Below are 15,840 nucleotides of genomic sequence, written 5' to 3' on the forward strand. Positions count from 1 at the left end.
AATTACCGCCACGCCCAATGGCGTATCTATAATGGGTGCAGGTCATGCGGGGCACACAGGCCCCAGGGGGGGCCTATACTGTATACCCTGCACCTATAGTTAAACTTACCTCTCCGCAGTCTCCAGAGCAGCAAAAATCACAGGGAAAATAGTGGCGGACATTTTTCCGTTGATTTGTGCATGCGCTGCAAAGATGTGGGTGCCATTTTCCTTGAGACCAGTGCAGGCACATCGCATTAAGCCTGAATCTACTGCGCTGCCAGAGAGGTGGGGGCCACACAGAAGCTGTACACAGGCCCCCTCCTCTCTTAAGATGCCCCTGATCCCCGCAATTTTCCCAGTGTTTTCAGTCTGCAGAAACGGCCGACGTGGGACTCCGGAGAGGTTAGTATAATGATTATATGTGTGCAGTGTGGTGTGCAGTGTGGGCCCCCCTGGAAAGGCGGTCACCCCTGCTTTAATAATAGACTCTTTGGACCCTTGCTAATGTTATCACTTTAGCCTTTAAGCCTCTGATTTCGCCCTTATATATTGGCTAAAAAGAGCCAGGTGACAAAGTTACTGCAGAATCAGGACACTGACCTTTGTTACTGCAAATACTGTATTTATACTGTAACAGCCCATAGTCCTGTCTGCCTGCAGTTCTCCCCGACATCCAGCAGGGGGCGCCCAGGGCTATGAAGGCTGCAATGATCTGACTAGTACAGAAGGATCATTGCTGCAGGCCCGGGAAGGAGGCGACGTGTGAGGCATGAGGGAGCAGCCCCTGCACTGGAGGAGCCTCTGTGTACTGTACTCTCCCCCTGGAGACCAAGGGAAGCTGCTGTGTGACTGTCCCACCCTCTGGCCACTATGGAGGGGCTGCTGGTGGTCTGCCTCATCTCCCTGGGCATGTTCCTGGGCTGCTTCCTGCTGGGATTAATCCCTCTGGCTGTGAAACTCTCCGAGGTAAGTCTGCAGCTGAGTGGCCGCGTAGTCTCTGCAGGGTGCCGGCAGCGAAAGGGTCCAACAGCCGGAGCCAGGTCAGAGGTCGTGGGATGTTTATGTTTGTAACTAGTTACAATGTATCTTTCTCTTCCCATTCATTGACGGTCTGAGAAAGAAAGAGGTACCCCTAGTCTTATTAACCCCTGAGAGTACAGATAGGTCAGGTAAGGGGGGAACCCCAAGTCTTATTAACCCCTGAGAGTACAGATAGGTCAGGTAAGGGGGGAACCCCAAGTCTTATTAACCCCTGAGAGTACAGCTATGTCATGTAAGGAGGGAACCCCAAGTCTTATTAACCCCTGAGAGTACAGCTATGTCATGTAAGGAGGGAACCCCAAGTCTTATTAACCCCTGAGAGTACAGCTATGTCATGTAAGGAGGGAACCCCACGTCTTATTAACCCCTGAGAGTACAGCTATGTCATGTAAGGAGGGAACCCCAAGTCTTATTAACCCCTGAGAGTACAGCTATGTCATGTAAGGAGGGAACCCCACGTCTTATTAACCCCTGAGAGTACAGCTATGTCATGTAAGGAGGGAACCCCAAGTCTTATTAACCCCTGAGAGTACAGCTATGTCATGTAAGGAGGGAACCCCACGTCTTATTAACCCCTGAGAGTACAGCTATGTCATGTAAGGAGGGAACCCCACGTCTTATTAACCCCTGACAGTACAGCTATGTCATGTAAGGAGGGAACCCCAAGTCTTATTAACCCCTGACAGTACAGCTATGTCATGTAAGGAGGGAACCCCAAGTCTTATTAACCCCTGACAGTACAGCTATGTCATGTAAGGAGGGAACCTCAAGTCTCATTAACCCCTGAGAGTACAGCTATGTCATGTAAGGAGGGAACCCCACATCTTATTAACCCCTGAGAGTACAGCTATGTCAGGGAAGGGGGAACCCCAAGTCTCATTGACCCCTGAGAGCGCAGTTATGTCAGGGAAGGGGGAACCCCAAGTCTCATTAACCCCTGAGAGCGCAGTTATGTCAGGGAAGCAGATAACTACAGGTAGTCTTATTAACCCATGAGAGTGCAGCTATGTCAGGGAAAGTGGTAACCTCAACCCCTAAAAGTACAGCTATGCCAGTAAAGGAAATAACCTTTAGTCTCATTAACCCCTGAGAGTACAACCTGATAAGTGTGCAGTGATTATCACTATAGCATTGTAACACATGAGCTGGGTCTGCTGACAATGACTTGTGCAATAAAAGTTGTCAGCTTTACAGATAACCCCACTGATGACAGAGGTTCTGTGTATTTCTTTAGGCTTTCAGCATTATGTCATCACTTTCTATAGTGTATTTAGATGTGGTTACGTCAGGTGTTACCAACCATGGTCCTCACTAACAGTCCAGGTTTTAAGGATAGCCATACTTGAGCACAGGTGTCTTAATTAGTACCTCAGTTAGTTTTATTTAACCATGTGCGTTGAAGCATGGATATAACTAAAACCTGGACTGTTATGTGCCTTGAGGACCGAGGTTGGGAAACACTGGTTTAAGCAGACCTATTACAAAAGTCTTCCCACTATTTGTGTAGCATGCTGCAGCTCTGCTAAGGTTCTATACTGGGTTTCAGCAATGACTTTTTAATTGTTCTGGAACTACAAGTCCCAGCACATTCTGCCAGCAGTATTTTAATAAGTGAGCAACAATTCAAGCTTTGGTGATGTAAGAAATTGTTCTCCTATGTTTAAAAAATCAAGACATTTACGGGGGAAATTCATGCTTGTCAATATCCGCAAAATGTTTTTGTGACGCCTTCAAATCTTGGCCACAGTTTTTTTCCTTGAATAGCATAGAAGTGCATAGGAAATTAGCGATATTGGGCTACCGTAACTCTTGGGGAAGTGCACAGCTGAACATCGTAGCGGCACTCTGCAGGGAATGTAATTCCCACCTGAATTAATTCTGCAGTTCCGTGGCTTAAGCTGGCCACACCTGCTCCCCCACCCTCTCCGTGCCCCTGTGGGTGAAAGACCAGATATTGGGCAGAGCGAAGGGGGCGCCCTTCTATGTTAGAAGAATAATTTCATATTGGATGTGAAATACAGGCAGCAAATGTAAGGACTGGCAGAGCGGAGCAGCCAAAGATTAATCTAGCCGCTGCTTTCAAAGTCAAGGATGACATCCAGGCTGGGCCGCCATCGGGGGGGGGGGGGGGGGAATGCCAGGCCCGGACCGGCAGCCAATCGGGAGCGGTTGCCGTTGTAAATATTCTTAACTATGTTTTTGAAAGACTGAGGAGTTTGAGGTGGTGAGAGGACATTCGGGTCATTTCATGTCACATGGACCAATTTTGAAGATCGTCCCCACCTGCTGATTGTGCGCTGTGGAGTTGGTGACAGTTGCACCCACCCCCACTTTGAGGGCCATAGTTTTGCTACTATTGCATATTGTGAATTAAAAAAAGATTCCCAAGGTTAGTCTGAACAATATGCATTCCTCCTTTGTAACATTATGGCATAATTGGAGAAGGTCAGGTGGGAAATCCTGAATGTCCCATTCGGTAATGTGGGCCAGCATGGCTGGAGAGACACCTGGGGAGGACAGGTAGGTCTAGCGATCATACACATACATATTATACTAAAATCCATAAGACCTGATTGGTTTTGACGTGAAGAACAAAGACCCCTCAGTCGGAGCCTTGTGGTCTCCACGGTGGATCCAGAAAAACAACCTAAACAGATTAAGATAAGTATGATGAGAACCAGGATAGGACAGTGGGGGTCATTCAGACCCGCTCACGAGCAAATTTCGCTCGCTAGCGGGTAGATGTTGTGATACTGCGCATGCGCACGACAGAGGGAGCTCCGTCGTGCGCATGCGCGAGACCCGGCGAGCGACGAGAAATACGTCGCTCGGGGTCTCGCACCAAAGGGGACGTGCTGTCGATGGTGACTGACAGCACGCCCCCTTTGGGGGGCGTGGCAGCCAGACAGTGGCGCTCCCATGGGTACGCCTACCGTCTGAGTCCGGCCCCACTGGCATCAGTAATGATGTCAGTGGGAGTGACTTTGGCTCTGATAGAGCCAAAATCACTCTTGGGCTTGCGGCAGCGAGACCCCACCGCAGGGTCTCGTCGCAAGCCCGATGGTCGCGATGGTCTTTGACCATCGCGACCATCATCATGGACGCTCGCTATAGTTGTGGGTGGTAACCCACAGCTATGCGAGCGTCCATGAGGACGCTCCAAAAAAAGGTAGGAGGGCCCTGATTCAGAGCGAGCGCTCTGGTCAGAGCGTTCAGCTCTGAATCGGGCCCTGTGTCCTAAAGACTTAGGGAATGTAGCGTATGAGGGGCATATTCAATTGGGGGCGAGAATAGCGAAAATCCCGCACCTGCGACGTTTTTCCTGCAGGTGCAGGATTTTTGCTATTCAATTAGGTGCAGGGGTTTTTGACATTCTGAGCTCTGTGAGATTATTGTCAGGTTTTTCCTTTAATCATTTAATTTTAGGAAAATCAGCGGGACTTGCTCTGGGACCCAGGCAGTTCCCCCACTGAGGACAGTAAAAAGGTAGTCAATGTCTAATAGACACCAGATGTTAGACAGTCAGTAGGTCGACAGGGACAAAAGGTCGACATGTAAGAAGGTCTAACCCTAATCTTCACCCTAACTCTCCCTCCTGGTGCCTGACCCTAACCGTCCCTTCTAGTGCCTAACCCTCAGGGTAAGTGCTTAACCCTAACCCTCCTGTAAGTGTCTAACCCTAAACCTAAAAGAAAGAAGTCAACCATTTTTGTGGTGACCATTTGTACATGTCGACCTTTTGTCCCTGTTGACCTATTTACTGTCTGTCCAGTTGGCTGTACCAGCTGAGCGGGGGCAACGTCATCATCCTCACAGGTGGGTAGTCAAGTTAGAAGGATAAGTTGGATACCCCCATTGTGTGGAATGTTTTGTTTTGCTTGGCACCATTAGCGGTATCCGCCTACAGTGCACGTCGTTGTTCGGTTGTTGTGGTGCATTGATCGGTTGTTTTGATCTTGGACGTCCTTTTCTATGCAACCATACAGTAATTTCCTCCCCTTCTAGTTTTAATCTAAGATTTAAATGAATATCTACCATTTTTCTGCCAAATTCTATGTCTGTCTCTCTTACTTTTAGATGTGTTTTATATTTTGTTATGAAGCCCATCAGCCATTTATACAAGGTTTATACAGTATGTGACCCGTTGATAAATCTGGGTGAAAGCCATACTTGCAGCCAGTTTCCTGGTTCCCCTCTTGCCTAGATCCTGGAATGTGGTATAATAATGACATTGTTTCCTGAATACATTAATAATGAGATAAACTGGTTTAACCACTGTAATGTATGTAGACCTCCTGGTCCAGCATTTCATAGTGGTGTTTGCAGTGTGTTACCGAAGAAGCCTTCGGGGCATATTCAGTTGGGGGCGAGGTTTGGCGATACACGTGGTACAATAAAGAGAAGAGTGGTTGTGGGATTTTCAGAGCCCTGCAGCGCGTAAAAAAAAAAAAAAAAGATCCTCACCAGTCTGGGGGTCTCGGCGGCTTCCGGTGGTCTCTGCTCCATCTTGTACCTGTGGAGGTCGCTTCTGGGTGCCTCGCGGGCTGCTGTGAGGCTCTGGGGGCTGGTGGGAGGTGCAAGGGCTGCTGGGCGATGTAGTTCTCAACCAGCAGTCACTCACACTGGCACACACACACTCTGACCTACTCTCTCAGCAATTAAGCTAATTGGAAACTTCCAATTGCTTAATTAGTCCTCAGGGCGATGGTGCCGGGGTCCCAGAGCTAGTTTTGCAGATTTTTTCCTAAAGTTAATCATTTTAGGTAAAATCAGACTTGCTCTGGAGGTGCGAGAAAAAAAGACTCCGTGATTTGTATAGAAATTTTCACTTACCAAATTGAATAGCAAAACCCCATGGCTGCGGGAAAAAGCCTGCCCGCAATTGGATTCCCCCCTTAATCTGCTGCGTGTTATTAGGCATCAGAACGCGTCCGATCTGGCTAGGCTTAATGCTGCCATTGCTGCCCGAGGGGGGTGGTGGAGGGTACTATGGAAACCTGGGAGTGCACAGTATGGGGTGTAATCACAATTCTAAGATGGTGCAGCCGCGCCCTGCTTTCTGGTGGTGAGCAGCTTCTGCAAAGGGCCTCTCATGGGGCATGGCCACCCCTCTAGTACCAGTTCCCGGCCCATCTCTCGGCAGCTCCAAACATAGAGCATTTCAAGACTAAGGCCCTCATTCAGAGCCGTACGCTCTGAGCAGAGCGCACACTCTGAATGAGGGCCGCCCTCCATAATTCTGGAGCGTCCTCCTGGACGCTCGTATAGCTGTGGGTCACCACCCACAGCCTATACGAGCGTGCAGTTTGATGGTCATGACCATCGCGACCATCGAAACTGCGAGCCGGAGCCTGCTGTTGAGGTTTTCAACCGCAAGGCCCGGAGTGATTTTTGCTCTATCAGAGCCCAAATCACTCCCACTGACATCACTAGTGATGTCAGTGGGCCGGCTTCTGACAGTAGGCGTTCCCTTGGGAACGCCCCCGTCAGGGAGGCACGCCCACCAAAGGGGGTGTGCTGTCAATCAACATCGACAGCACGCCCCCTTTGATCAGACACAACGAGCGAAGGAAAGTCCTTCGCTCGTCGCGTCTGGCGCATGCGCACGACGGAGCTCCCGCCGTCGTGCGCATGCGCAGTGCACAACATCGACCCACTTGCGATGGGTCTGAATCAGGGCCTAAGATTCAATTAGAGGCGCGCTGCTGCCGGCCGCTGACATGGCGTGCATTGCCAGTGGCGCATCCCGCAAAGCCATGGGAAGACTAATTGAATCGGCCCCTACAGGTGGACGCCGGCCTCTTCATGGCTTTCCAAATGCATTTCTCAGACTTGATCATGGACTAGCGGCCTCCGCATGATGTAAAAGAGAACATGATTCATCAGACCAGGCCACCACCTTCCATGGTCTAGTTCTGATGCTCTCGTGCCCATTGTGGTCAGCATGGGCACTCCGACTGGTCTGTAGCTACGCAGCCCCATACACAGCAAGCTGCGATGCTCTCTGTATTCTGACGCCTTTATACAGACGTGCGTCTGTGCATAGGACCACACTCAACAGTGAGCCTTGTACACTTCATCCCTAGCATTGTGATTCACTTCGCCTGTCGGTGGTTTTACTAATATATATGTAATCTAACTTTGATTAAAACTCTTCTGCAAACCTCAAACTCTTCTTTTAAGAGCCGTATTCAATATGGGAGCGAAAAGTCTGTGCTGGACTTTTCACTCCACATCGGAGCATTTCCTGGGAAAAAGTATCGGACGCGCGCCCGCTTTATCCCCGTATTCAATTTAAAATGAGCGAAAACGGGACCCGGCGAATTGGATCTACGAAAAAAATGGGGATTTTTGGGAAATAATTGTCGGACCCCCCTAAAGATGTCCAGACATGGGGGATCACTATGGGAACCCCCGTTTTTTCCTACAGAAGAAAGTCGGGGGTTTTAAATAGCCGCGGCAGGTGTTTTTTCCCCGACATTGTAGAAGTGATGCAGAAGAGCACTTAGGTTTTTTGTTTTTTTAAGTGTTGCCATCAAATTTGGGGTACATGAAAATGGGTACTAGCATATTTTTAAGTCCCTAAACTAATTTTTTTTTTAAATTCTGCAAAAATGCACCTGCCGCTAATAGCCTATTCTAGAAAACACATGCCGCATATTTACAGAATACCCCTGAACCTATTGCGCTATTTTTAAAGTGTTCCCCATTTTTTTTTTTGTTTTGTTTTTTACCCCAAAATGAAAATAATTTTTTTGGGGTGTCCCGATTTTTATTTTTTTTTTTAACTTTTTTTTTTTGCACATTTCATTTTAAGGGGTCATTCCCAAGGGTGCAGGCTATTTTTTTTTAAGCCTGCACCCCATAACCCCAATTCTGCACTTTTTTTCGCCATGTAAAACATGGTGAAAACTTATCCCCGTTTTTTTTTTCAAAGACTTTTCGACCCGGCGAAAAGTCTTTGAAATTGAATACGGGCATAACTGAAACATGCGAAAATGATTTCGACTTTTCGTAGCCTAATTGATTAACCCCCTAAATGTGAACCTGAAATGACAATATAGAAATTGCCCAATCCATAATCTCTTTGAAAGACATCAAAGTTTCCCATTTTAAGATCTGCTTTGAAGATCTTCTTTGACGAGCGCCACGAAGAGGTGATTATAATATGAAAGCGTCTCCTGAGGGACAGGGAACAGTCATCAGAACTCTGCTTTATGTCCTATGCAAAAAATATTCCAAACAAAGGTCCCTCGACAACCTCTGATCTTTTGTTTTGAGCGGTGGCGGCTGAAATCGCCTTCTGAAGCCAACATTTATTTTCGTTCCACGTAAGTTTGATGGTTTTTCTGATCTCACTATTAAATTTGTAAGCACCTAATTAATGTGTACAGTAAAATACACTCAGTATTTCTGGTTCATCTGTACTGTATATTGCATATTAGGCTGAATCTGTAGGCTGTGCATCAGTTAAAAAAATTAAATGAATTTAATCCTATCTGCATATGTGATATTATCACGTTACACATAAAACACACAGCCAGTGTACAGCATAAAGACAATAAAATAACAAATGTTATAACAATATTACTACCCGTGTTTCCCCGATAATAACACACTGTCTTATTTTTTTTTTGGTTCCAAAAAACACCATAGGGCTTATTTTCGGGGTAGGTCTTATTTTAACTAACATTGACAGCAGTGCCCCTTATGCAGGCCCCCCCCCTGTAGCAGTGCCCCTTATGCAGGCCCCCCCCTGTAGCAGTGCCCCTTATGCAGCCTCCCTTGTGTAGCAGTGCCCCTTATGCAGCCTCCCTTGTGTAGCAGTGCCCCTTATGCAGCCTCCCTTGTGTAGCAGTGCCCCTTATGCAGCCTCCCTTGTGTAGCAGTGCCCCTTATGCAGCCTCCCTTGTGTAGCAGTGCCCCTTATGCAGCCTCCCTTGTGTAGCAGTGCCCCTTATGCAGCCTCCCTTGTGTAGCAGTGCCCCTTATGCAGGCCCCCTTATTGCAGTGCAAGTACGTTACTTACCTGAGTCGCCGCCGTCCGGGATGTCCCTCTCACTTGCGCGCTGACTGGATCTAATATGGTCCAGCGGGCGCAGCCGCACTGGATCCTCAGCGCACGGGTGACGTCACCCGCGCACTGCATGACTGGGAACGCTGGTCTCTGCAGCGTTCCCAGCTCAAAAAGAGAATAAGGTAGGTCTTATTTTCGGGGTAGGGCTTATTTTAGACCGGGCTACAAAAGTAAGGGTAGGGCTTATTTTCAGGGTAGGTCTTATTATCGGGGAAACACGGTAGTGTACATATGGGACGCTAACCAGCCATACCAGAGACTGTGGGAGATTTTCTGTGGGAGCTGAACCAAACATTTTTAAAGAGGACAAGTGTCCCTAGCAACCAATCAGATCACAGCTGTCAATTATATACTACATTGTACAAAATGATAGCTAGAATCAGGTTGCTATGGGCAACATCTTCACGTGTCCACTTTAGTTGGTTTGATAAATCTCCCTACAGGCCGGGAAGAGAGGAGAGGTTGGCAGTAGAGGCAGCAGACATGGGCGCCTCATGTCAGTGGCCTCTACAATGACATAAGCCAGTGGTTCCCAAACTGTGCACCGTGGCACCCTGGGGTGCCTCGGCACACTTGCAGGGGTGCCTCAGGTTTCTGGTCCAGCACCAAATCAAATTATTTAAAGGACAAGTTAATGTAAATATGTGGACAAACAGAAGCACAAACCTGTCCATCTCCACATAACTGGACCCAGGGATGACAGGTCAGCACAATTTACTTCACTTTGCCACCCTCCCGGTTTTCGCGGGAGGCTCACGATTTTTCGGGTAACCCCCCGCACCCCCGGGAGGGTAGGCATTTCTCCCGCATTCTGCCCACTTCCTAGTGAAGTGGGCAGAATGAGGAGAATTCCCACGGCGATCGCGGCTCTCTGTGTAGGGGGCGGGGCTTAAGACATGATTCTTCATTAATCACACCATTTGGCCCCGCCCCCTATGCAAATTATAGCCAATCGCAGCAATTTTACTGCGAGGGGGCGGGGTTTAATGACACAAATCATCAGGCCCCACCCCCGTTGCCACCCTCCTGCTTCTCTTACACGGGCTTCTCCCGGGAAGAGATTTTAGAGGGTAGGGAACTTTGCTATAGAGAGATTCAGAAAAAAATGTAGTAAACTTACATTTAGGGGTGCCATGAAAACAATGCTGATACTATAGGGCGCTGTGATTCAAAAACGTTTGGGAACCACTGACATAAGCAGATCGTCCGTACAAATTTGAGACTGAAGGTTTCCCTGCTTTCATTGCTTGCTAGGCCCCGGGCACCTGGAGATTTTATATCTTCCTCAAGCACTTTCCATGTGTGATGAGGCAGAGGCATACTTGCTTACTCTTGAATAAGCTTTTCAGGGCGATTGTGAAAGCAGCACCTATGAGTGCGGCGGTAAAGTGGCCGTGTACTGCTACATCTGAGAGGCGTGTACTGCTACATCTGAGAGGCGTGTACTGCTACATCTGAGAGGCGTGTCATACATGTGATAGGCGTGTACTGCTACATCTGAGAGGCGTGTCATACATGTGATGGGCGTGTACTGCTACATCTGAGAGGCGTGTCATACATGTGATAGGCGTGTACTGCTACATCTGAGAGGCGTGTCATACATGTGATAGGCGTGTACTGCTACAGCTGAGAGGCGTGTCATACATGTGATAGGCGTGTACTGCTACACCTGGAGGCGTGTCATACATGTGATAGGCGTGAACTGTTACATCTGAGAGGCGTGTCATACATGTGATAGACGTGTACTGCTACATCTGAGAGGCGTGTCATACATGTGATAGGGGTGTACTGCTACATCTGAGAGGCGTGTCATACATGTGATAGGCGTGTACTGCTACGTCTGAGAGGCGTGTCATACATGTGATAGGCGTGTACTGCTACATCAGAAAGGCATGTCATACATGTGATAGGCGTGTACTGCTACATCGGAGAGGCGTGTCATACATGTGATAGGCGTGTACTGCTACATCTGAGAGGCGTGTCATACATGTGATAGGCGTGTACTGCTACATCTGAGAGGCGTGTCATACATGTGATAGGCATGTACTGCTACATCTGAGAGGCGTGTCATACATGTGATAGGCGTGTACTGCTACATCTGAGAGGCGTGTCATACATGTGATAGGTGTGTACTGCTACATCTGAGAGGCGTGTCATACATGTGATAGGCGTGTACTGCTACATCTGAGAGGTGTGTCATACATGTGATAGGCGTGTACTGCTATGTCTGAGAGGCGTGTCATACATGTGATTGGAGTGTACTGCTACATCTGAGAGGCGTGTCATACATGTGATAGGCGTGTACTGCTACATCTGAGAGGCGTGTCATAAAATTGACTTCCATCTAATGGTGCATACACACGATCAGATTTTTTCTTCAGATATGGACGATAACGATTTAAAAATCGTTCAGTCGTTCATATCTGAAGGAAAATCGTTCATATCTGACATGCCTGAACGATGGACGATCAACGATGCGCGTTCCCGTTTGTCAGATAACGATATCTGACATCTGATGGGTTTGCAGTCAGACTTGGACGATTCCATTCATTTTAATGCAGTCAAAAATCGTTCAATCGTCCAAATCGTCCAAATCGTTCAAATCGTTTAATCGTTCAGTCGTTCATCTGACAAATCTGACAAGTCTGACAAATCTGACCGTGTGTACGCTCCATAAGTGTAAATGAGACCCAAAGCAGTTAGTAAGATCTATTTGTTGATTAAAAAAAATAAATAAATAAAAACGCTGATATTTTTCAGAAAATACATTATGTAGCCATAGGGGTCACTGGGCCTTATACCCAATGCAGGGAAATTACACTAATGATCACTTTTGAATGTATACATCTTTCTTTATTTTTTTATATATATATATCTATATTATACAGCTTCACAGTGGGTGTAAGATTCAATCAGGGATATTGCTGGACTCTTCAGGGAGTCGGGGAGATTGCTGCTATTTCAGGGCGTCTCCCTGACAATGAGGGAGAGTTGGCAAGAATGGGGGAGGCCAGCCGCAGGCACAGAACGGGGTATGTAATCCTTATCGAGCGACTGGCGGCCTGTGCTGACTGTTTTTTTTTTTGTAAGACTGAGCGACAGAAGTTAAAAAGAAAAAAAGGAACACGCACTGTATTTTTGCATTCGTGTTGTGTAGTGTGATGTGACAGAAATCCCTCATTGCCTAACAGGGATTCATTATCTGAGTTCTGTCCTTCCAGCTACTGAGACTGAAGGGCTTTAGGCGGGTGTATAAAAACCACCCGTGTGCGCGGAGCCTCGGATTCGTCAAATTACACTGGATAACCTTCAATCCTCACGTTATTGCTGTTCCCCCCCCGTATGATGTCACTGAGTACACACGTGATGAGTTACAGGAGAGGACATCTTTGTGTCACCTTTTCCCGCCACTGATGTTAATGGCTCCATTTTCGCTATATGCGTCGCAGTGTATGCGTGATTTGGTGTAAACGCTTGCTTTCCCATCCTTCCGTCTGTGACCCATCCTTCTGTCTGTGACAGCAAATGCCAGCAGCCATTCTGGGGTGTGCCTGTAATGACTCGGGTCTATAAGGCCGAAGTTGGGAGCAAAATAATGGGTCACTTTATTACCGCAGAAATCATACATTTGTGATATTTAATCATCTATATGGAATGTACAGCTCTCCACAAATACGCTTTGTGCCTGCTTCCGAGTCGCATGTAATCCGCACGCAATGCCGATATTCACATAGTCGAGCAACTGCGCATGCACAAAAATTTCTGAAAACCCCTCCACGTCGCTTACATTACACAGAGTGTACGCACAAAGCCGCTGTCGCGTTCGATTCCGACTGTATCAGAAAGGTGGCAGGAAAACGATGGGTGGTGAGTGGGCGGTCGCTAGAAGTGCACGCAACAATGGGCGTGTTATAGGAGTGTTGTGGGCGTGTCAACGCAAGCAGCTGCATTCCCAGATGCACAACCGCAGGCATAGGAGGCCATGGGCAGACAGAGAAACTGCGTCTGCCATAGGGCTGGTGCAACTTTCAATGGTGCGACCGATGGTTACTAAGGATATTGACTTTGAACCTCTAAATACCCCTGCCTATACCTTCTGATATCCTGCCTATAAACCTCTAAGGATGACGCTATTTTGCGTACGCAGTCATACAGTAAATAAAGACTCCAGACCTAGAACCTGTGGTTCCAAAGCACAAAGTATTATTCAAGTAAAAGTACAGTCAAGTTACACGCTGTGATCGTCATATCTTAGCGCAAAGAAATTATACAGACCCAAGTACAACTATACATACGCAGCGCTCTGGGCCAGATGTAGGCTTCAGCAAGAAACCTCCGTCTATCAGCATTCAGCAAGAAGACTCAGACTGGGGTCACAACACACACGTTTATACTCTCACAGAAACAGACAACACAATAGAGAGGCTTGTCGCTGACGCCATTGGTTCCCAGGAGGATGATCTGATGCAGAGCATTTAACAAGTTTATTCAAATAGACACAGTCCAGCCTCTAACAACTGGTTGTCTCTGGTTTCCTGTTCATGCACATCCTAATAGTTGGTCATATAATGTACATTTCGGTGCTTTAAGTCTCTGCAGTCCATAAGTTGAGAATGCACTGACGATATCAAAATGCTGTTGAAAGAGTGCCGATCAGTAAAATATCAAACATGACTTATTTATCATGTATTAAACCTTAGCTACTAAATAACCTTTATTTCACAGCAATTATAATAAATGAACAAACTTGAATCTTATACTTTAAAGCTTATGAGACCTTTTATGTGAATATGTACTGTATAAGTATTTGGGGTTTGATAGAAAGACGCTAGTTAACTTGGGGCAGATGCGTGCGCATGAAGCTAATAAACAGCGTTTTCATAGAGGATCTTATGCATTCGCTAATATGTGACTAGTTAACAGCGCAATTGTGTGTATGAGAAATGGTGAAAGATGCAATCGCATGATGCTAATAGTAATGTCGCCATATGTACTTAAGCGTGAGTTTACCTAAAATAACGCTTGGGCGGCCATTTGCAAAAATGCCGTCTTACGATCTCATTTTCTAAAATGGCGTCTTGCGGCCAGTCGCAAGATGGCGTCTTTACGATCTAATTTTAAGCCGATCTTGTCAATTATCCAGCTTCGACATTACGTATAAGGAAGTGCCAACTGTTAATACAGTGCGCACGTGCGCTAAACGTGGGCGTCTCGCTCCTCGCACACATGTACACAAGGGAAGGAGTTTGTAGGGTGTTTGTATAAACTCGCAGATAGGCGACCGTCAATAGACGCTGCTGCTTGCGCTTTCGGGTGCAACTCAGAATGAGGCCCTTTGGGGCAGATGTATTAAGCTCTAGAAAGTGATAAAGTGGAGAGTGATAAATTACCAACCACTCAGCTCCTAAATGTCAAGTTACAGGCTGTGTTTGAAACATGACACTTAGGTTCTGGTTGGTTGGTAGTTTATCACTCCCCAATTTATCACTTTCCAGAGCTTCGTACATCTGGCCTTTATCTGTCACCTAGGATGTATTTGCAGGGCTGTATGAACAGAACCTTGAACCGAGGCTCAGAGACTCCGTGTAATCTATCACCACCAGTAACATCCGTCCTTCTCTTACAGCAAAAGCTGCAGTTTGTGAGTGTCCTGGGGGCCGGCTTGCTTTGTGGAACAGCATTGGCTATAATTATACCAGAAGGGATTGAACTACTGGACGGCTCTTCCAAAGGTTAGAAAAGCCCCATATTCTTTAAAATGCAGCCGCTTTGTTGTGTCTGGACAAAACGTTTCAAGCCGAGCTTGGCCACACTCTGCTACTAATCTTTCCAGATGTCTCGGCTGGTACAAAGCGTCCTCATTCTCCATTTATACACAGAATAATGAAGAGTAAAAGTGCTGTGTATTTGGCAAACCTAAGAAACATGTATTTGTGGAGTTTGTATGTGCTCCACGTGTTTGAATAGCTTCCCGCAGGTGCTCTGGGCTTTCTCCTACACTCCTCCATAAACACTCCGGTAGATTAATTCAATTATGACAATAAATGAACCATAGTTTGTCTGTGTTTTCATCTGATAGTGAATATAGATTGTAAGCTCCACTGGTGCAGAGACTGATGCGAATGATTGAAATTCTCTGTAGAGCACTACAGTATATGTGTGCTATATAAATAACTATTAAACCAACAAAAACATGTTATTAGTTATGTTGATCATCGATATAAACTATAAACCCATAGAGTCTGTAAATGGGTATTCCGTCTTTAGATCACTTTAGTTTAGTGGCTTGTTGTATGTGTCGTATTGCAACTTTTACAAATATATTGATTTTTGTCTTTTTTCCTCTGTCAGTCAGTCATGCATTTATATCATTTTTCTAGCTGTGAGATATATCATTGTGTTGCATTGCTATATCCCAGGGTAACGCACAAATACCTCTGCCTGATGATATAATAGCATGGATGTGAGTGTTAATTTGCAAAAGCTGCAGCTTCTTGGTGTGTTTAAGCCCCAAATTTAAACCGCCAATGACTTTAATGGCAAAAAAATGCAGAGTTTTGCTACTATAATAATTGGCGTTTTAAGTTTGGGGCTCACACACAATGGGGAAGCGACTTTACATGCTGCCGCTTAGTATATAAACTCCTAAGTCTCAAAACTAAGCTCTACAGCTCTGAATCCTGGAGGTAAAATACTCTGTCACCCTGACATTGCCCAGCAGGATTACCTCCCCCGCTCCA

At 46.6% G+C, this 15,840-nt stretch overlaps 1 protein-coding gene across 1 annotated transcript in view; it reads left to right on the plus strand.

The window, feature by feature from the left end:
* The first annotated feature begins 650 nt into the window (after positions 1 to 650).
* The window catches only part of LOC148453481 (zinc transporter ZIP9-like), a 41,725-nt gene continuing 26,535 nt past the window's right edge, over positions 651 to 15,840 (plus strand). The window contains exons 1-2 of the mRNA XM_088462069.1: positions 651 to 948; positions 14,727 to 14,832. Of these exons, the coding sequence (XP_088318195.1) occupies positions 853 to 948; positions 14,727 to 14,832 (202 nt within the window). The 5' untranslated portion in view covers positions 651 to 852. The remainder of the gene's footprint in view (positions 949 to 14,726; positions 14,833 to 15,840) is intronic.

This window comes from Taudactylus pleione, unplaced genomic scaffold, assembly GCF_031769625.1.
Source record: "Taudactylus pleione unplaced genomic scaffold, aTauple2 ptg001144l, whole genome shotgun sequence".
NCBI lineage: Eukaryota > Metazoa > Chordata > Amphibia > Anura > Myobatrachidae > Taudactylus > Taudactylus pleione.